The following is a 21,876-nucleotide window of genomic DNA, read 5'->3' on the forward strand; positions in this document are numbered from 1 at the left end:
TTCTTCGCCTCTCCTCTCTCGGACGAAAAAAAAATCCTCTTTGCATTCTCTCCCTCTCGAGTCTCGATCTCACACAAAGCAACCCTTACCCAACCAAACGAAACACATTTCTCTCTCAATTGATCTCTACCTCTCTTCTCTCTCGATTGATCTCTACGGAAGCAATACCAATATCTCGCTACAACAATCCATCTCCGATCTCTCACAAGCTTCAAACACCAACCGCGATCTCTCTCCGATGTCTCTCACAATCTACTGCGAGATTCAAACACCAAACACTAACATCTAACGGCAGGTACGATGAAATACGACCTTAAATCCAACTGCTCTCTCGATCGCTTCCTCTGTGAGTCATTGAATTTCATCTTTATTTTATGTAAATAAGTTGAAATGATAGATTTTTTTTTTTTTTTAAGTAGACTTAATTTTATGTCTTTCAATTCAATTATTTAAAGAGATCATTTATCTCTATATCTTGATTAATTTTTTAACTCGACCTAGTGTATTTTGGTTTGGTCTGGATGAATTTTTAGAGTTGACATGGTGAGTGGTTCAAAGAGTTTTAGCAGCACTTAACTTGAAATTCAATTGAGTCATTGGCAAAGTCTAGTCGAGTCCGTGAGTTTTAAACCATGAACAAAAACCAAGAAATAACCATCTCATGTTCATGTTCCTCTTTTGATCTAAATTCGAATATGTTGATTGATTATATGGCCAAGGAATGGTAATTCAAAGGATTTTGCTCAAAATCAAAATGGAAGGAGTTGGACTCATGAGGTTTTGCCTTCTCTATTGTGTTATAAAGTTAAAAAAGGTGAAAAAAAAAACATATTGATTTATGCACAAATACATATGAATGTGTTTTGTATATAGAATGTTGGCTTGTGTAGTATGCAGATATTTTCTTTATCAGAAAAATTTTATATGTCCATTTTTAAAAGAAGATGCTGTCGAAATTCTGATAGAATTATAAAAATTATAAATTTATTTAAATTAAAATAATTATTTTTATAAAATTTTAATATAAATTTATTGTACTTATATATATTTAGTATAATTATATATTTATTAAGGTATTCTGATCATTTTAGGTGCATTATCAACATTAAGGTAATCTGATCATTTTACCAGAATAAAGTAGAATTTAGCAGCTGTATCAAACAATAATTACCAAATAAGCTTTTCAGTGTTCCAACTTTTTACAACTATTTCTAACAGCTACTTCTTACAGTAAAATCTGACAGTAAATTTTGGTAGCGTTATCAAACGGAGTCATAGAGAGTCCAATAAGGATTGAAATGTCAATAATACCCCTAAACTTTAAATCCAATTCTAATTGTTATCCTTCTCTAAAAACCAACTCAACTCAAGTGGAGAAAAGGTTTCTCAAACCCTAAAATGCAAAAAAAAAAAAAGATTTGCTTCTAATCACCGATTTTTTATTTTTTATTTATCGTCAGACACGGACCAACAACCATTGATCTATAACGCAGATTAATAATCTACAAGTATGTTTTTTATTTTTGTTTGAGATATACATTTTAATTGGAAATCATTAGCATCTAAACTGTCAAGTTAGTGGATTCGGATTTGAACCTTATCGTGTGGACCCACCTAATCTAATTATTAAAACAACTCGTGTTGATGATAATAATGTCATTAGTGTATCATATTTATCTGGTGTACACAGGTTAAGCATGTTATAATCGTGTCGTGTTCATAGGTTATGTGTGTCAGCCTTAACATGTCACAACCCAACCTTACATATTGAACAGGTTTATTTGTGGCATGTTGTGTTACATGTTTGATAAATAGGTTGGGTTCGGGTTTTGACACAATTATTAAACAAGTCGAATTCAGGTTGGATAAATTTTTAGAGTACATTTATTTCAACACAACTCACCCATTGAATTCTAGATGAATAAGCTCCAATATATTTGCATAGGGGAACGAATTGACCTTCCATCCCTCTAGAAGCATTTAAATGTGGTTAATAAGAAATTAACATAGAAAGATTGATACTTACAAGGTGACCTTCCATCCTTAAAGAAATGTTAGGGTCTTCGAGAATAAGGACTTTATTAGGGTCTTTGTATTTTGAAGACTTCTTGGGGAGGTGGGATTGGGTTTGTAACCGTATGAGTAGTTCGTAGCTTTGTGAAGGTGTAGTTTGTTTTTATCTCTTTTTGCTTTGCTCGCTTTGTTCTTTGGGGTTTTAGGTCACCTCAACCGCCCCCGTTAATAAATATATTTTTATTCATAAATAAAAAAAGATTGTCATCCAAGAGAAGAATTGGGGAAGACCCAAAAGTAGCAAATTGGAAACATGGTCGTTTGAAAATCCAAGTAATTCATAATGTCGAACACCTTTAGATTGCACTCGAGAAGACATGACTCTACCTATTGTTGACTTGCAATCCTAAACTTCCCAAGAGGAGAGCTAATATATTTTGAACACCTAAAGTGAACAAAGGGATCATAAAAGGGTCGTCCCTTGACAATAAAAGGAGGTTGATATAGGGGCAATTAGAGATGTTAGGAACCTTTCATCTTGCCTGCAGACACACTTTGCTTCTAACAATAAAGAGAGTGTTTCCATCACAATTGTAAATAGGTATTTATAAGCTCAACCGAGATTTTTAAAACATTGGGGGATTCAACTCGTTCGACTCCCGAGATTGGAATGACTCACCTGAGTCATATATGTATTGAATGTCATAAAACAATGCCAATTCCCATTTGCCAATGAATGTGAAATGTGAAATATTTGCATTTTGTAGCTCAAATCAAGAAAATGATGAATCATGCTTCCAGAGAATGCAATGCATCCGTAACAATTTTCGATGCATTTCGATTACATTTGATCTGCAGTGTAGGGTTAGTAGCGTCGTTCTGGGTGGCCCACAACATTTATGCTATCAATCTAATTTCTGATCCTGTTCAAACCCTCCGTCTCATCTTGGTAAACGATCGAAAATCAATCTCATATCATCCAATATTGATTTTTCTTTGTTTCTTTAGAAATCAGATTCAATAGTTTTTTTTTAATCTTCTCAGGTTGTCGAATGTCCAATTACAATCTTACTTTACAGTCTCCTTCGACAGAATCTAGATCAATGTTCGGTAACATATCAATCACTCTTTTTCTTACTCTTTATTTTTTTAATTTTTGATTTGTTTGTGTTCGCAATTTTGAATGATTTATAATGTTTTAATAACCTCTCTAACAGTACTGGAAGACTGTTGGGCAAGGACTATTGGCTCTGCCTGCTGGTGTGTCCCAACTCTGTTTTTATTTTTCTTTTATTTTTTTGATTTTTTAAAAGGTTTTTTGGAACATTATGGAGTTTCTTTAAATTACTTGGTTCAAAAGCATATCTTCATCTTTCCATATCTCAAATCAAGCATCACAGAAAATGATAAAATAAAGCCATCTATTTGTCAAAATTTCTTTAATTTATGTGATTTGTTAAAGTTTGTGATTGAAATAGATATTTACTTAGAATAATGCTGGAGTGACCTCAAGTTGGAAACTCATATCGCATTTCTTGACGTGAAAAGGTATGGGAACCATAGATGCTTTTCATCGAGATACGAGTGAAAAAGAATCTATGGTTCCTATCCACTTTCACGTTAAGAAATACGATATGAGGTTCCAGCTTGAGGTCACTCCACCACGACTCTTCTACTTAACTCGACTCGTAACGAATTATATGTTGTAGGGGCTTCATTGATGGCCTTTGGAGCTACTATTTTAGGGGCACCAGTTGGAACTCAGTAAGTGAATTACTTATGCTCACCACTGTCATATTGGAACTAGTTCACTGCCTGTAGTTTATCAGAATTAATTACTGAGTATTTTTATTATTGCCTCTCATGTTTTAAGATTTCTACATCTTGTATTGGACACAGGTACCTAAGAAAGACTTTTAATTGGTCACTTCTCATGTCATTATTCACTGTGAGTATCAGTTGTGTAACTTCGTTTTTTATATTGCTCTGTTACTTCCTTGAAATGTTTCTCGGTTGGTTCGTGATCCCGAGAATTGAAATTGAAGCCCTGCAAAAAAAAATTCTTTTTGAGCTATGATATTACTGCACCATAAAAATATTAATAAACCCCATAAATGATTTTGTTATAAAATCATACTATAAGTGAATGATATTCCAGTTATAAGGGGAGATAAGAGTGATAAAACAACGAACATAAATGCAAAGTTCTAATGGGAGCGTCACACATTACAAAAATTAAAACCTAAAAATTTTAAATTTAAAAATATATATATCCTAAGGACTCCTCCCTTCACTAGAGTTTACTCCGGTGTTAGCTTATCCCAGTACATGAGATACCAATTTTTAATGATGTGCTACATCCCGAATCTCTTCGATGATGTTAGAGTATCTCCACATGCGCTTCTTCATCCTAGAAGCTAACCTAATCACAATACTTGAGTCCCCTCCTACTAATTTATTGTTAATGTGTAAGTTTTGGCTTTGTTAGAATCAAACTCCCGAACTGGCCGTGATAACGTTAGTTTTGTGTGGCCTTGTACTGAACATAGGTATTTTCCAAAACCCAAATTAATAGTATCTATATGAAATATTAAGAAAGCCAACCCAAGTCCATGTTTGGACTATGGTTTTCGTGATACAGGGCTAGTGATGCTTTCTTGATCAAGTAAAGGTTGGCTAGGTATAATGTCTTGTCACTCAATTTGATGCGAATGCTTTCAAAATACGAGTGGTCATTCGACGTGTCTTTCGGCATTATTTGGTGAAGTAATTTTCTAACTACGCATACTATTTGATATCAATCAAGTGAGAGAATATCAGATTTTGTGTGGTGTTATACAAAATACAGGTTTTCCCAACCCCTAGATTAACAATACACATTTGATTCGATGAGAAAAGGGTATGGGCTCGTAGATTAATATTTGGATGGCTACAGTCTATGTGATGAGGGGGTGTGCTAGTATATTTTACAATCTAATGTCAAAACTGTAACATTTTAAAGTGTAGCTCCCATCTCTCGATCCAATGATGGGTTATGGTATGTGGATTACATAAATGTGGCATTGAATGGATACCATATGCTCACTTTAAAGGTTGAAGCCTTCGTCAAATAACTCGTGGGGAGAGATGAAGGCTCTCCCCTCACACATTCTTTGTTCCACCACATGTGAATTCAAGATTCTCCTAGACACATTCTCTAAGCATGGTTGCTCATTGGCAGTTTGTTTGGCAAGACGTTTTCTGCTTGGATTTGCCACTAAAGGAAAATGAATACAGGAATGTTTTAGTTTCTTTGTTTCGGAACCTGATACATACTTCGTTTCACTAGTTTTTAGTTATTTGGATTTATTTAGCTTAGATATATATATATATAACATGTCGAGTTTCTCCTTTACTTTGCCAATCCCCGAAGATCAGTATGGAACACTCTAAATTATATTAATCATGTTCTATGTTAAAATCTTACGAATCAGGCCTCTTGCACTCCCAAACTCTAGGGAAAGATCTTGTTTGTTGTTTGTGGAGCATTCAGTGAAGAAAAACAAAAAAAAAAGTATTTTATCTCCCATTGAAGCATTAGGTATCTGCTCACACGCAAAGATACGCCGGAGATAATCTCTCTTTTACTGCTTAGTATCCTCTTCCTCTCAAATGCAAAACATCGAAGGTAGGAAATGCCTCAATGAGTCAAAATCATAAATGCATATGCCAGTTTTTAGCACTAATTCAATGTGTAGAACAAAGTGATCCCAGAAACCTAGCAAGCTCACACAGTAGGTTAAACAGTGTGTCCAACAGGGCTAATTTCCATGGTTATCAATACTGTTTGCTATAGTTGTTGATATCAAGTTTATTATGTTCAACATGCTATCTTCCGTCGTGTAGGTTAGTGAAGTAAATGGCAATCCTATTGGGTGTTTTGGCAGTTTGTCCCAGCAGCTTCTATTTTTGGTTCATCGTGGAAAGATTGGCAACGTCTATTTGCACACACAAGGTAAGTGTTGCAAATTTTTTGGAGACAAATATGGATTCTTTACCATAGATGGAAACTTCAAAAAGTTTGTCATGCATTTATATTCCCATCTGTTGGAAATAATGGACTATTATTTGTTCTCAGGCCAACAGGAATTCTTGATTATATGATCTGCATTCCAGCACATGGAGCTGTTATTGGAGCTTGGCTTGGGGCTTGGCCCATGCCACTTGATTGGGAAAGGTCATGGCAGGTATTGTTTCCTTCGTATTAATTGTAATTTACCGAAGCTTAAGACATTTTTTTTTTGTTCAAGTTGTTGTTTTCTACCCGTTGTCTGCACTTTCATTAATAGTCTTTATAGATGCAAAAACTTGCACTACCTCGAGATCCTCACTGATGTATTGATTCCTCCTTCTTGTGTTCCTGGGTATGCCTGCAACAACACCTTTCCGATGCCTAAGTCAGAACTTTAGTACAAAAAATAGTGTAGAGTTTAGAGGGGGAGAATCTCCTACCATTTAATGCTCTCTCTATGTATTTATACAAGCAAAACCCTAGGATCTCTTTTTTATCATCTTTCTAATTGTGCCCTTTATCTATTTTAGTAGGTTGTTTTGATTAGGAATATCTCTAATCGATATCATTGTCTTGTTCAACCCCTACTTTTTCGGGATTTTCCTTTAATAAAAATTCCTACTTCATTAGTCACGCCCAATCCTCGATTTTGTTGGGATTTAGGTTGCCTAAGCCATTCTACCTCGTAATCCTGACCCGATATTCCCCTGACCAACCGAAACCCGAGCCCATGGTTGGTTTGCCACGAGCTTACCCCCGGATCTTCACACCAAACCCAAATCCCTAGGTGTTATATGTCGTCCCTTGGTATCCAACGAAAAATATCCTCCACACTCTTCATCTCTTAGTTGTTATTTTAGTGTCATGGCCCTCATTATTAATTTTTTTAGGTTGGATCATATACTTGTCTTAATTTTACTTTCATTTGCACTAATCAACTTAAGCTATTATTACCAAGGTTTAAAATCTCATCTCAAGGCAATGCCTTGCTCAAGAAAATCTGAGACCATTTCAGATGAGAGATTTCGAGAGAAGAATCTAAGACTATCTTAACTGAGACACCACTCTAAGATGGTGCAAAACTTTAAACCAAGTTTGTTACCGAGATTTAAAATCTTGTCTTGAGGCAATGTCTCGGACGAGAAAATCAAGATTGTCTTTACAGAAACATCCCATGATAATCAGAAAAAAAAAAAAATTTGATAAATAAAATGATTTCAATAAAAATGAACAGAGGAGGGAAGCAAGATGACCAAACCCATTAACAGGGAATAAAAATGGAGTAGCTACTACTACTCAGGAACAATACTACAATCCTAATCCTGTCTAAAAATTTAGTAACATTGAATATTTCAAGGTTAATGTTTTGTTCTAATCTTTGTCAATATCAGAGTGATTGTAACGGGAAGACTGATTAAAGAAGTTTAGTTATACCGTATTAGAGTATAAATTTATGTTGGAATTTTATGATTAGGTCTCAAATTGTCCAGTTATGAATTACTTGATCCAATTTGACTAGGTGAATCGGGCTAGTTATATATTTTAATTACAGTATTCAAAATATATTGAAAAATGTTTAATTATCGTTAAGTAAGATGTATAAATAGAATATTGTCAACCTTGAAATTTGCTTCTATAATCAATGTGGACCCGAGTTAGTTTTTACTCGAAGATTTACTTTCATGAAGAGAACTTAGAAACCTTAGCCCCTCTCTAAGTTCTTGAATTGAGCTGAGCTCTGCATCAGCCCATCATAATTTACAATCTTGGTTTGTAGTTTCAGCTTCTAAGGTTCTCTTATTATTCACAACTTTGATTGATTTTGTGTGTGTGTGTGTGTGTGTGTGTGTGTAGGAATGGCCCATTTGCGTTAGTTATGGAGCAGTGGTTGGGTATTTGGTCGGAATGGTTGTATCTATGGGTTTCATACTTGTGTTCCATAGAAGACGACGACACGTCAAAGGAGATTGATTAACCTGAAGCAGAACTTTGCAATCTACAGTATGTTCGTCTGTTTTATGGTGCCTCATTAGAAAAGTCTTGTTGTTTTTGAGCACGTATCATACATTTCCTTCTATATGAGGGACCTATGTTTCGCTGTTCAAATACAATTTTCTTTCTTTCTCTTTAATTTTACGACCTTGAGAAAAATTATCGTCGAGGTAAGTATTAATGGGACATGTATAAATCTTGACAATAGAATTTTGGCATTTACACGGTTGGGATTATGTGTTTTTTCTTGAGCCAACAAAATTCAAACCTCTTATGTATATGTGATCCATTAAGTCCGCACAAAGAGAAATTTGTTGTAGGTGTCAACTTGCTTAGTTGGTAACACTTTTGGGTGATTATATAGATTCACGAAATTCATATTCTCTTGAAATCAATTTCTCCGAGTAATCATATGGTCTCTCGTAGAATTATTAACTTGGAACTTGTCACGAAAGTTACCAAATGGAGAATCAATACCTAGAAAAAAAAAAAAAAAAAGGTCAATCTTCTTGGTACGAAAGAAATGGAATAATATTATTCATCTCAAATGTACTTACCAATCAGAATTAGCCAGTTGGGGAATAATTAGCATCCCACTTAAAACAGCTTTAATAGAATGAAAGAATCCCCACTTAAATCACTTATCAATATTACATTGGCCCATGTATATATTCCTTCCTTCTTTATATCCATATCACATTCCGTTAATTAAACGGTATAAACTTTTGGTGTTTTTAGTTTCGATTTTATCTACATCACATTCCGTTATTTAAACGGCATAAATATCACTGACGTGACGTGTGACTTAAGGATTTACATCTACGTATCTGCATGGGCACCACGTATACAGGTGCAGCAACGATAATACACCCTGATACACGAGATCGCTCCCTTGATGTTTATAAATAGCGGGCCCAAACCGTCACAGGTGCAAGTTCTTTGACATCTGGCGCCCAAAACAACTGAGACTAAGAACGAGGAGGAGAGAGTAATGGAGCAGAAACAGAAGTACGAACAGTTCAAAGGGCAGCCGAGGCTACCGAAATTCGCAGTCCCGAAACGTTATGATCTGAAACTCAAACCAGACCTTATAGCTTGCAAATTCTCCGGAACAGTTGAGATCACAATCGATGTAATCTCTGAAACTAAATTTATAGTCCTCAATGCGGCGGAGCTTGTCTTCGATCATAGTTCAATTTGGTTCAAGAATCAAAGCTCTTCGAAGGTTAATAATTTATTCTTCTTGGATTTATCTGTATTTTCTTCGATTTTGATAGATTGAATGATGGATGAGATTGGTTTTGTACTTCTGTTTGTGTTTCTTTCAGAAATTTCTACCTTTGGAGGTGGAAATGGTGGAGGAAGACGAGATTGTGGTATTTGGATTCAATGAGACTCTTCCAGTTGGTGAGGGGACTTTGGGGATCGGTTTTGAAGGAACCCTAAATGACAGGATGAAAGGATTCTATAGAAGGTATTATCTGTTTCATCCAATCCATCTGTCTTATTTTCATTAGTCTCTCTCTAATAAGTTAGGGTTTTTTATTATGTTTGTTTAGTACTTATGAGCTTAAAGGTGAGAAGAAGAACATGGCGGTCACACAATTCGAGCCTGCGGACGCGAGGCGATGTTTCCCATGCTGGGATGAACCTGCTGTCAAGGTGTTTTTCACATTTATTTTCTATTTTTACTTGATTTAATCTCCATTATTTTGCAATTTAACAATCAATCACAAATATTTATATTTTTTTTCTTTCAAAAGAAGCCGGAAAATTTGAGTGTGAACATTTCTATTCTTCTTTTTGTAATCATGACAAATCTTAGGTGCCATTCCTTTCTCTTGAATGAATGTCTTTTGTTCTTGAGAAATTTCAATCGTTTGAAGGATATTCACTTTGTATATTATATATGCTTGATTATGTATGGAAGCCTAGGTTTAAAATATCGTCCCGAGACAATGTTTTGGTCCTGGCGACCAATACTTTTGGATACATTGCTGAAACTGTCAATGTTTCAGGGTTCATATTTTGATTCAGTCTCAGCCAATACCAAAATTATCAGCTGATATATTCCGACACTTATCAAACCCTTATCCCATGGATTTAGTGTCGGCTAAATAAATCTTGTTTCTCCATTCCACTCTATCCATAGCCACGCCTTTTGTTATTATAGTTGTATTTAATTAATAAATTAGAATATTGAGCATGGATCACCAACCCAATTTAGATATCTTTTTTTAAAAAAGAAAATTAATAATATGTGTCATTTTTTTGTTGTTAGGATGTCTTGAACAGATATGCGTATCATTGTGTCTGAGATGCCAAACAGGGGCGGAGCTAGTAAGGAGCTGGTGGGGGCAATTGCCCCCACAGAGACACCCTTATATTTTCAACTAACTACATGCCCCATTTGTCCCCACTCCCTCACCTCTCTCCCCATTTGCCCCCACACCCTCATCTCCCTCCAATTTTTGCCCCCACAGCCTCACCTCCCTCCATTCAAGTTCTTCAACTATACAACTAATCATAGTTTGCCCCCACTACAAGAAAATCCTAGCTCCGCCCCTGATGCCAAATACAGCTAAAAGTGCTGTGTCTTTGGTAGCTAGGTTCAAATGCGTGTTGGTTGCAGCTTATATGATATCTTGATAAAGGATAAATTTACCCCCTTACATTGACTAATGCGTCGTGTTCAGGCTACATTCAAGATAACATTGGAAGTGCCCTCTGAACTGATGGCATTGTCCAATATGCCAGTCATTCAAGAAAAGCTTGATGGGCATCTAAAGACAGTTTCTTTTCAAGAATCACCGATTATGTCAACTTATTTGGTGGCTGTCGTTGTTGGTTTGTTTGATTATGTAGAAGACCAGACATCTGAAGGTACGGTCATATACTACTTTGTTTCTTTTTATGTGTAACCCTCATTGCTGATCGTGTTATCTTAAATTTTTACATATATGGTCAGGTATTAAGGTTCGAGTATACTGTCAAGTGGGTAAGGGAAATCAAGGAAAATTTGCTTTAGATGTTGCTGTGAGGACACTTGATCTATATAAAGTGTATGCAAGCTACAGACATAACTTTTGTCTATTTTGAACAATGAATCTCCTTAGAGTGATTAGGTGCTCGATGTGGCCTTCCTTGATATACATATCTAATTTCTTATTTGAACTCTTACAGATACTTTGACACTCCATATTCACTACCCAAACTCGATATGGTTGCCATCCCTGATTTTGCTGCCGGTGCTATGGAGAACTATGGTTTGGTTACTTACCGTGAAACGGCTTTGCTTTATGATGATCAACATTCCGCGGCTGCTAACAAGCAACGGGTAATTGACATCTGATGCATTTTATCCATTTGTAAAAGTGCTGAAATCCTTCTCATGCTTTTCTAGATTTTTATAGCTGCTATGCTATCAAAATACCATATTTATTGTTTCAGCATGTCATTCTGCTTCTGTTCAGGTTGCAATTGTTGTAGCCCATGAATTGGCACATCAGTGGTTTGGAAATCTTGTAACAATGGAATGGTGGACTCATTTATGGCTTAATGAGGGTTTTGCAACTTGGGTATTTCTCATGAGATCCTTTATCTTTATTAAATACAACTGGTGATCCATTACTGTATCATGAGCTAGTAAACCGTTTATTTGGATGATTTTTGTGTTTCAGGTGAGCTATTTAGCTGCTGAAAGCCTATTTCCTGATTGGAATGTTTGGACTCAATTTCTTGACCAAACTACTGATGGTCTTGGGCTGGATGGACTTGCAGAATCACACCCTATAGAGGTAAAAAATAGTAAATACTATTCCATTTATTCAATGTGATCTTCCTTTGGAATTGTTAAAGCTTACTATATTTGAAGTTGCCTTGATATAACTTATCTCTTATATTTCCCCAAGTAAACAATATATGTTTCAGGTGGAGATAAACCATGCTAATCAGATAGACGAGATATTTGATGCAATAAGTTATAGAAAAGGTGCCTCTGTTATCCGGATGCTGCAAAGCTATCTTGGTCCAGAATGTTTTCAGGTTAGGCCATTTATCTTTCTTTTCTTCTTCTTCTTTTTTTTTTTTTTTTTTTTTGCCTCACTTTCTTTGTAATCTTTTTAGTCTCTCTATATCCTGGTCATTATATCGTTTTTTTTTTTTTTTTGTTTTGTTTTGAGAACTATGTGTTGAGAGCTTTCCCAATATTCCAACGTGAATGTACCGGGATAATCTGTACCTACACTCTTTTATATTTAGGTCCTGTATGCAAATCCTAAAAATGTAAGATATTTTATTTGAAGGAAATATTGTTTGAAAAAAAAACAAATCAATAGAATTTTCTGAGCTTCCATGTTGAACCTTAATAGGTGATGTATTGCTGAAGATTTTGGACTTGAGATCACTACAACTTTAGGTTGTAGGATTCAACCCTTTTTTAATAATTATTATTTGCTTATTTTGTATTATCACACAAGCTGATGTTTTTCTGCCCATTTTGTATTATAACACAAAGCCAATGTTTTCAAGATACTACCTTCTTTTTGTTAGACATTAGTGTTACACTAATCAAGATACTACAGAACAAGCATATGTCACACTATTCTTTTGACTAGTGTTTCTCTGTCATAGTTTCTTTGGTCTTCATCTGGCAGTTATAGAGTTCTGTTGGTATATTATTTTGAATATTCTTCTCTGGCACTGAGTATAGTTATTATTTTGACTTCTTCATGCAATTAGAGATCATTGGCTTCATACATAAAAAAATATGCTTGCTCAAATGCAAAGACGGAAGATTTGTGGAATGTTCTTGAGGAGGAGTCTGGTGAACCAGTGAACATGCTAATGAATTCATGGACAAAGCAACAAGGATACCCAGTGGTCTATGTAAAAGTCAACAATCATGAGTTAGAGCTTGAGCAGGTTTGTTTGGTTTACCTTCTTTTTTTTTCCTCAAATCAATTAAAGGTAGCATTTATTATCTGATAGGTTTAGGGTGTTTTATTATTTTCAGATTACTTAAACATGATGTTTTAGCTGTGTAAATTACGTTCTTTAGATTACTAGGGTGTTGTGGTACTTGCATGATTTTATTTGCATGTTATAAATTTACAGGCATCTGTATAAACTGGCAAAAGTGTTAATTATGTGCTTATGGTTGAGAAAGAAAATGAACTTGGTTCTTTTATTAGAGAAGAGAATACGTTGGAAAAGAAAAGTGCAGCTTGTGATGTGAGGTGATGGCCGAAACGATTATGGAAATGAGAGAGGAAGAAGAAGATAGTAATTCTTTGAATACAATTTCTAGTTTCTTTGGTCTATCGTGACATTGGAACTTAGAAACTTGACCATTGGAAACTTTCAAAAGTTTTGAAAACTTCCAGCCCATGTTATGTAGTTAGTAATTCTTTGAATAATTCGCGAATTATACCCGACTTTTCCGAATGATGCACAAAACGATTAAAACTTCCGTCCAATTCAATTCCTATTCAAAATTCTTGACTTTTTGAAACTTTTTGAATTATTCTTTTCCTGAATTAAACAAATCAAAAATACTTCTGCAAAGAGAAAAAACACAAATTAACTCATATTTTTATAAGAATAAAAAATCTATCTCAATATCTCATGATAATATTTTCATTATTCTCTCTTTACACTTAAAGGTTTCATCATTAGACAATCACTAATTGTTTTCACACTAATCATTGTTTGTTATCGAATCTCATGATTATATCAACAATTAATTTTTCACTCCTTTTACATATCTTCTCTCTCCTCTCAGATTTTTTGAACATGAGTCTTGGTAACTCAATTAATTCAGATAGTATATGCTTTGCGTTATGAAGATTTGTGTTAATAGTATGATTAATCATAAGAAAAAAAAATTGTTCTTAGTTTTAACTTTTTTTTCTATATATGCTATTTTAGAATAAATATTAAAATAGAATATGTGTAAAGGTATCCAAGTGTTATTGATTTGTACTAATGTTTAAGGGTTTGATATGCATGCATAAAAATATCATACGTTCGTAATTTACCAAGGATGAGTTCAAAGGTGATTTTGAAAAGTAAGATATAAAAATAATAAATCTTAAAAAGATAGGGGAGTTTTCTAAATATTTGGATATGAGTACTATGAAATATTTAATATGTATACATACAAATTTTTTAAAGTTTTTAAGAGTATTGAATTCGAATTATACCCGAACCATTCTCGTATCGTATTTTTGCCGTTCTGTGAATTTTTAAATGAACTAGTAAATGTATATTCCGAATTGTACTCGAATTAATCCATAACGATTTTTTGCCATACACTGAATTGCTAACTATACTATATGGGCCACATTCTAGCACATGTAAAACTTGGGTTTTGGCCCCCAATTAGTTATTGAGAAGTCCTTGTATACGGGCTTGATCCTTTAGCCTTTGAGATCTTCGAAGATTCTTTCGTTTCTCAATCGATTTCAATTGTTGATCTGTGATTTTCTGTGCATCAATCTGTGTTACTCAGAGGTATCCTGATCTCCATGGAATGGTGAAAGGTGTTGCACATCGAGGACATTTGAAGTCTGATGTTGGTCGGGTAGCTCCATGCGATAGGCATTATCCTTAATTTTCGTAAGCACACATTACCCAATCTTCTTAGGTTGTAGTTTGTTTTAAGATCCACTTGTCAACAATTCCTTGGGTACAAAAGCCCACGCATAATCTCCAACATTGAAGACTAGCGACAATGTGCATCCTGACAAACCTGTTTATGGATCCTTCAAGTCGATCAACAACATTCTTGGGCCTGTGATGAATTGCAACTGAATTTGGGATAGGAATTAGACCCAAAGGACCTTAAGAGTTCTTTCCAAAGATGACTTGAAAGGAGAGAAATTGGTGGTTTGGTTAGGCATCTTGTTGAACTCAAACTCAAGGCTTGATAGAGAAGTAACTCAATTTTTTGTATTTTGACATGTGGTCGCAATATGTTTCCCAACTTTCTATTGCTAACCTAAGTTTGTCCTTTATTTTGAGGATGACAATGGGTGCTGAAATTCAATTTGGACCCCAAACATTGATGAAAGCATCTCCAAAAGTGACTCATGAATTTTGTGTCTCGATTATGTATTCTACTTTTGGGTATCCATGGTAAGAAATGATCTCCTTGAAGAATAACTCAGGAATATGACTAGGATCCACTGTATACTTATAAGCAACAAAGTGAACCATTTTGTAAAATCTATCAACAATCACAAGATGCAATCCATAGAAATATGTTCCCAAGGATAGGCGGGAACAAGCAAAAGCATGTATAACATTCGCTTTTTTGCAATGTAAGTTTTCATATAGTTTGCTAAAGGAATGAAAGGTTGTATTGAACTTTGTTCTCTCTATTGCCTAAAGACAATTAATTATGCAAACGTAAAATGGAAGTCATGGAAATCTCTGGTGACAGGCAAAGAAAGTGGAAGCATCTCAAAATTGTGGGCAAAAACAAATAAGTTTTATATCTTCAGACATGCAAGAGTATCTAGGATCTTGCCAAGTCAATGGCTAAAGGAGATATATAAGGGCAATACATATCTGTTTTTTTCCTGTCATCCATATGCCTCATATCTTTTAATGGAAATTATTTTAGCATGGATTTGAAGAAATAGTCAGTTATGTCAATTGTTTAAGTCTTAACGAGTCCATGATGCAGGAAGCAATTTTGTTTGATGATTATCATGTCATCATCATCATCTACACCTTATCTCAAATTTTGAGTTGCTTCTAATCATCATCATCATTATTACCTTTAATTTTTTTTGTGTTCCTTCTCTGCCTTACATTTCATTTTTCTCTTCTCTAGATAGTTGATGGATGTGTACAATTTATTTAATTCATTGCAGACACAGTTCTTGTCCAGTGGAGCCTATGGGGATGGGCAATGGATTGTCCCAATAACATTATGTTGTGGTTCATATGATGCTCACAAGAATTTTCTTTTAAGAACAGAATCAGAAACTCTGGATATAACTGATCTTCTGGGTTCTTCAAATGCTAAAGATAACTCTTTGGAGAAAGGAGCCCAAAGGAAATGGATTAAACTTAATGTTGACCAAACAGGTTTCTATAGAGTGAAATATGATGATGACCTTGCAGCCAGACTTAGATGTGCTATAGAGGCCAATTACCTGTCTGCAACAGATAGATTTGGTAATATAGAAATCTTCACTATTGGTTGCTATTTTTTGTATTAGTCAGATATATTTACCTTCTTATTATTATGATTTTTGACAGGCATTTTGGATGACTCATATGCTCTATCTATGGCTTGCAAGCAGTCATTGTCCTCTTTACTTACCTTGATGAGTGCATATAGGGAGGAACTTGAGTATACCGTGTTGTCATGCTTGATCAGTGTAATGGTCTCCTCCCGATTTTGATTACATACCCTTAATTCATGCCTCCAGCTCCCTAACTCTGCTATTTACTAATTCCACAGGTGAGTTACAAAGTTGCAAATATTGCGACTGATGCCACTCCTGAATTATCAGATAACTTGAAACAATTCTTCATCAAAAATTTTCAGAATTCTGCAGAGTAAGTCTAAGATCATTGTTGTAGTAACATAAAATTGTTCTGTTTGTTTACTTGATGCTCATAAGGCAAGCTTATAGTCCTTGTTAAGTCAAGATTTGTCGGTAGATTCCATGTTTGTTTCATTTAATTCACCGTGCCAATTTGCAGTTATTATCTAGCAGTGAAATCAAGCTGAAATTATTATTATTAGTAGTAGTAGGTGAAGGCGGGTTTTAAACATGGGTCGTGGTATCAATCCTCATAGACTTAATCGACTTAGCAAGTTGGTTCCTTCAAAATGTAAAATTATTTGTCATGAGGTAATGAGTGAGAGGTAACAGGGATTAGAAATGAATGGTCTGTTCTTGGTTTTTAGATGCATAGGAGGGACAACAATGTTCAGTAAATTCCACATTAACCTTCATAGGACGGACCAATGATCGATGGAGCTAACTTTGTCGTACCACATTAACCTCCATATGTTGCAGGATCAAAAAGTGAGACGAAGACCAATAATTTAGCAAGAGTTGAAGGGCCTTGGAACAGACCGTTTGTTTGTAAAATTGAGGGGTGTATCTCTCTCTCTGTTTGTTTTTTTTTTTTTTTTTTAGGGGGGGGGGGGGGTGTTGGGGGAGGGGTCTAAGGAACAAATATTCTTTTTAGTGAACAAAGATGTGGAAGATTCTCATTTGGAAAGAAAGGGGGTAGTTAGTTGACAGGAAACGTAAAGGATTTTGGAGAGTTTAAGCCATAATATGCTTATAGATCTAGATCTTCCATTAAAGAAGTGAGTGTTTCCCTTGGACCAGTACTAGGAGCACCCAATACTGTTTGGATTGGATAGGTTTCTTATCTCAATTCAATGGGATGAGCATTTTTTTTTAGCCTGCTACGAAAATTACTATTTCCAGACCTACTTTTGGTGGTATACCTATTGCTATTTATATCACCAGCCCAAATTACCATCCCAATCTTTTCTATTTTGAGTGTGTGCTGCTTTAAAATCCATTTTTGTTTTTTTTTGGAAAAGTTAGGCGAATGTTGGCCCTCTACATGCACGTGTTTCTAGAGAAAGCTTAAAGCTCTTGATGACAAGCTTAGGGAACGGATTATAGAGGAACAAGGATATAGAAAAAGAAGGCGAACCTAGATGGAGTCTAGATCACATCATGTTGGATTTTACCTAGATGGAGTCACAAGGATATAGAAAAAGAAGGCAAACCTGAATTAGAACAATTCTTCCTTTAATTATAAACTCTGACCAAGTAGTTTGTTAGAGGTATTCAAATCCTAGATGGAGTCTTAATAGAAAATGGGTACATCGATTCCAGGACCAATTTGCAACCCCTAATATCTTGTGAAAGTTTGCATTAAAGACTGTAGTCTTTTATTGTATGATCATCAACAAGTTAATTCATGTTCATGTCTAATGTTCTTCCATGAAACTTGATTTATAATGATGGATAATAAATTTTAAGAATGCACACAGATAACAAATTTTGTGGATAACATTTGGAACAAGGAATATAAAAAAAAGATAGAGGACAGTTTTGGGTTGTTCCCTTGTCTGAGATAGTGGCGTGAACGATAGGTGAATCAAAAGCAACCTGTGGGGGAAAATTCCCACATTATTTCTCCAAAAAATAAAGATGCCAAAAGGTGAATTCTAGATGTTGTTTTATATTCTAATGGATAGTATTTAAACACAAGGTACATGAATTTTAGGCATCAGCTTAGTTATTTATTGAATGAGAACTGTTAGAATTGTTACACCATTCTCAGTTGGTGCAAGAAAAACATCTAGAGCTCACATAACAATTCTAACAGTTGACATTTTGTAAAATGTGAGATTCATGTATTAAATCTGATGACTTGTTTCTTCCTTACTCTACTGGATATAAAATTTATTTTTTCCAGTTTTTCATTCTTTAAATGGCTTCATGTTGAATTTTATCTACAGTAAATTAGGCTGGGAGCCAAAGAATGGTGAGAGCCACTTGGATGCAATGTTAAGAGGGGAGGTTTTGACTGCTCTTGCTGTTTTTGGGCATGATGCAACACAAAATGAAGCAATTAGACGTTTTCATGCATTTTTGGATGACAGAAATACACCACTTCTCCCTCCCGACACAAGAAAGGTTGATGCATTAAAAGTGCTGATGGACTAGGTTTTTTTAATTTTTCATTCAGCCATTTACATTCACTTATTGATGTGTTTTTACAACACATTTTTGTAGGCAGCATACGTTGCTGTGATGCAGACTGTGAGCTCATTGAATAGATCGGGTTATGAATCTCTTCTAAGAATTTATAGAGAGACTGATCTAAGCCAGGAGAAAACGCGTATTCTAAGTAATATCAATTTATGTGGAAGTGATACAAAGTAATTAATTATATCCATTTGTGATACAGAATCAACTTTTCATGTTCTGTAGGTTCGCTAACATCCTGTCCAGATCCTGATATTGTTCTTGAAGCTTTGAAGTTTTTGTTGTCTTCTGAGGTAACTTGATTCATTTTAACGTATATGATTTTCACAAGTCAAGGTATTGGTCTTATTTTGAAATTTTATCTAGGTTCGAAGTCAAGATGCAGTTTTTGGGCTTGCAGTAAGTAGGGAGGGACGTGAAACTGCATGGGAATGGTTGAAGGTACTCTATTTCTTCAGTTTAATCCTTTTACAGTTGAAGCCACTGCAATCAAACTTCACAAAGGAAACAACTCTCTATTTGTTAGTCATCTGCTAACTTGGGAAGAGTCATTCTTTACTTGCTCCCTATTTGTAATCTTATTTTTTAGATAGGTGTAAAAAATTTATTGAAAAGGATTCAGTGGTCAAGGTGGTTGCCATACAACAAAACAAAGAAAAAAAGCAGCAGCAAAGATTACAAGCACCCAAGATCCAACTTAAAAATGAAATCTTCAATGTAATCTCTCACATATAGGGCCCATATAGATATCATATTAGACGATCCAACTATGCAGTGAAATGTTCATACCGTCCTCACAAAATTTCAATCCATCCTCACAGACTTAACCTCATTAAATGTTGACTTAAAATTCTGGATTGTTACTGTTAGTTTTACGTCAGATTTTTAAAATATTTAATACGTAATGTTGTTAGAATGGACTGATTTTTTTAAGAAAATGAAAAAATGTTGAAGATAACTCCATATATAATTTGATCTTCTAAAATGTTATTCATATAGGCCCTACGAGCAGTACAAACTGGTTGTAATATTAAGGAGCAAGTATAATCCATTTGCCTGAAAGAATTCTTTCAGGATTTGGAGTGGCACCCTCTCAATACAATTTTATGACCTTACACACCATTAGTCACAATAATAACCGCTCTTGAGGAAAGATAAATGAGTACGGAACGAAATATAATAAACTGAAAAGGCTGCATATATATATATATATATATATATATATACACCGATATTATTCTGTTGTCTAAGGATACCTCATCTTGTAAATGCAGGATAACTGGGATCACATCATGAAGACCTATGGTTCTGGATTTCTGATAACTCGTTTCATCAGCGCCATTGTGTCACCTGTCTGTTATTAAACCCTTGTCACATTTCCTGTTTGCACTTCTACCTTTTTTTTAATTGAAAGATAAAATATGGAAAATAAATTTTTGTAATGGGAAGACTTCTTTTTTTCCTTGTTTCAGTTCTCTTCATTTGAGAAGGCAGCAGAGGTAAAGGAGTTCTTTGCAAGCCGAACCAAGCCCTCAGTTGCAAGGACATTGAAGCAGAGCCTTGAACGTGTACACATCAATGCAAATTGGGTTCAGAGTGTTCGGAATGAGAATTCCCTCATGGAGGTAGTCATGGAGTTGCTATATTAGGTAGTAGTAGTAGTAGTAAGGGGGTAGGGAGTTTGCAAACTACTGGGGGTGTCAGTGGAAGTTTAATTCTGTCAAATAATAAGGCACATCCATCTATGGTGTTGGACTAATATCCACTTATGAGTTCATCTTTCTGGACTTTTATACTGATTTGACCCAAAAATCTGATTTGTTCCAATTTGATAACTTGGGATCACTGGAGTGAGGATTTAATTTTCTATAAGGATCTGAGCTGTTGCAACCATATTTAATGATTAGCTGATTGATTTGGCTGTAATAATTTTTATCTGTTAAGGACCCGGGCCAGAGTATATGAGAAAATATATGAACATATTATATAAATGTTGTTTAGATGTATGTTACCTATATTTTATATATCATACTGGTTTTGATCTTTTATGTGAAAACGTTCCAATTAACATTGGATTAAAATATTGAATTTCAATAAGAATCCAATCCTATAAAGGTCCATACCAGTTAGTTGTGTCATATTGGTTATTATGTTGTTAGGCCTAAAAGTCAAACGACTCCCCAAGTGGTAGTTTTTAAAGCTTGTCAAGTTGGCCTGAAACTTGGTCAAGTCTACTAAACTCAACTTGGCCCAAGTTACCTTGAAAATGCAGACAATTTTAATTACAACAATCAATGATCTTACTTGTTCACATGGGTGGTCCCATTGATCATTAGATAACAGCTTAGGCAATCATGGCAAATTCCTCCTTATGGGTCAAAAAGAATCTTCTGCATTTAAGTTAGACAATTAAATACTGTAATTTTCAAGAAGAGACGGGCCTAACCAATTCAGCTACCTTATCTCATCGGATCATCATTTTAGCTAATAATTTTGTGAAGTTCACAGCTGTTATAAATCTGGGTTCCTAACACACTGGAAATCAAATCAGATTCTGTAGTAGTGGAGGGACTGTTAAATGAGTGAAGGAAAAAAGACCACTCAAGAACATTGCTCACCTTCTTCTCCCTGAAGACCATTTTATTTGCCAAGATAGACAAAGCTTAAAAGTTACTATGTCCTGTGCAAGCTCCCTCATCTCACCTCCATGATTCTTGTCAAAGATAAAAAGGAAAATCCTAAAATACAGAGCATGGACCACCGACCACGGAGAGGAGGTAAAAGAGGCTTCGCTCCATATTTTGAGCTTGGAGGGAGGTCTCTTCTTCTATCTATGTGCGTCTGCATGTGTGCATATGAGGGGGGTTTTTGGTTCCTATGGTCTGTAAGCGGATGGAAATCTTTTTATTTCGCAATGTTTGCTTTAAATTTTTTTTTCTGTACCACTAAATATGAGTTATCATTCAGTTAATCTTGAAACAGTGGTTTGTCCAAAAAAATTAAATTAAATTAAATTGGTTATTTGAGTCGGTTTCTCCTGTTTTAATGAATCTATTG

The 21,876-nt window shown here is 34.9% G+C and overlaps 2 protein-coding genes across 10 annotated transcripts; both read left to right on the forward strand.

The window, feature by feature from the left end:
* The first annotated feature begins 153 nt into the window (after positions 1-153).
* On the forward strand, positions 154-8,307 carry LOC147397636 (uncharacterized). Of its 8 annotated transcripts, none has more exons than XM_086449498.1 (10): positions 154-295; positions 1,461-1,508; positions 2,781-2,962; positions 3,058-3,123; positions 3,231-3,273; positions 3,723-3,777; positions 3,913-3,961; positions 5,940-6,007; positions 6,131-6,239; positions 7,919-8,307. In XM_086449498.1, the coding sequence occupies exons 3-10, from the start codon at positions 2,795-2,797 to the stop codon at positions 8,033-8,035; spliced, it is 675 nt and encodes a 224-aa protein (XP_086305624.1). In that variant the 5' UTR covers positions 154-295; positions 1,461-1,508; positions 2,781-2,794; the 3' UTR covers positions 8,036-8,307. The 8 variants fall into 8 exon arrangements, 7 of the variants coding, with proteins under 7 accessions (XP_086305624.1, XP_086305625.1, XP_086305627.1 ...); XM_086449499.1 differs by having other exon boundaries at positions 2,872-2,962; XM_086449501.1 differs by having other exon boundaries at positions 2,872-2,962; positions 3,058-3,118.
* Positions 8,308-8,974: 667 nt separating this feature from the next.
* LOC147397637 (aminopeptidase M1-like) lies at positions 8,975-20,810 on the forward strand. 2 transcript variants are annotated; one of them, XR_015180279.1, is made up of 19 exons: positions 8,975-9,281; positions 9,385-9,530; positions 9,616-9,718; positions 10,753-10,939; positions 11,025-11,118; positions 11,240-11,393; positions 11,530-11,634; positions 11,737-11,853; positions 11,987-12,100; positions 12,797-12,979; positions 15,937-16,243; positions 16,328-16,449; positions 16,533-16,630; positions 18,570-18,747; positions 18,847-18,961; positions 19,045-19,112; positions 19,194-19,260; positions 20,094-20,171; positions 20,292-20,359. XR_015180279.1 is itself a non-coding variant. In XM_086449487.1 (19 exons), exons 1-19 carry the CDS (start codon positions 9,048-9,050, stop codon positions 20,466-20,468), a joined length of 2,655 nt encoding a protein of 884 aa, XP_086305613.1. In that variant the 5' UTR covers positions 8,976-9,047; the 3' UTR covers positions 20,469-20,810. The 2 variants fall into 2 exon arrangements, 1 of the variants encoding a protein (XP_086305613.1); XM_086449487.1 differs by having other exon boundaries at positions 8,976-9,281; positions 19,186-19,260; positions 20,292-20,810.
* Positions 20,811-21,876: the final 1,066 nt, after the last annotated feature.

This window comes from Akebia trifoliata, chromosome 8 (genome assembly GCF_017979445.1).
Source record: "Akebia trifoliata isolate Shusen 1 chromosome 8, ASM1797944v1, whole genome shotgun sequence".
NCBI classification, from domain to species: domain Eukaryota; kingdom Viridiplantae; phylum Streptophyta; class Magnoliopsida; order Ranunculales; family Lardizabalaceae; genus Akebia; species Akebia trifoliata.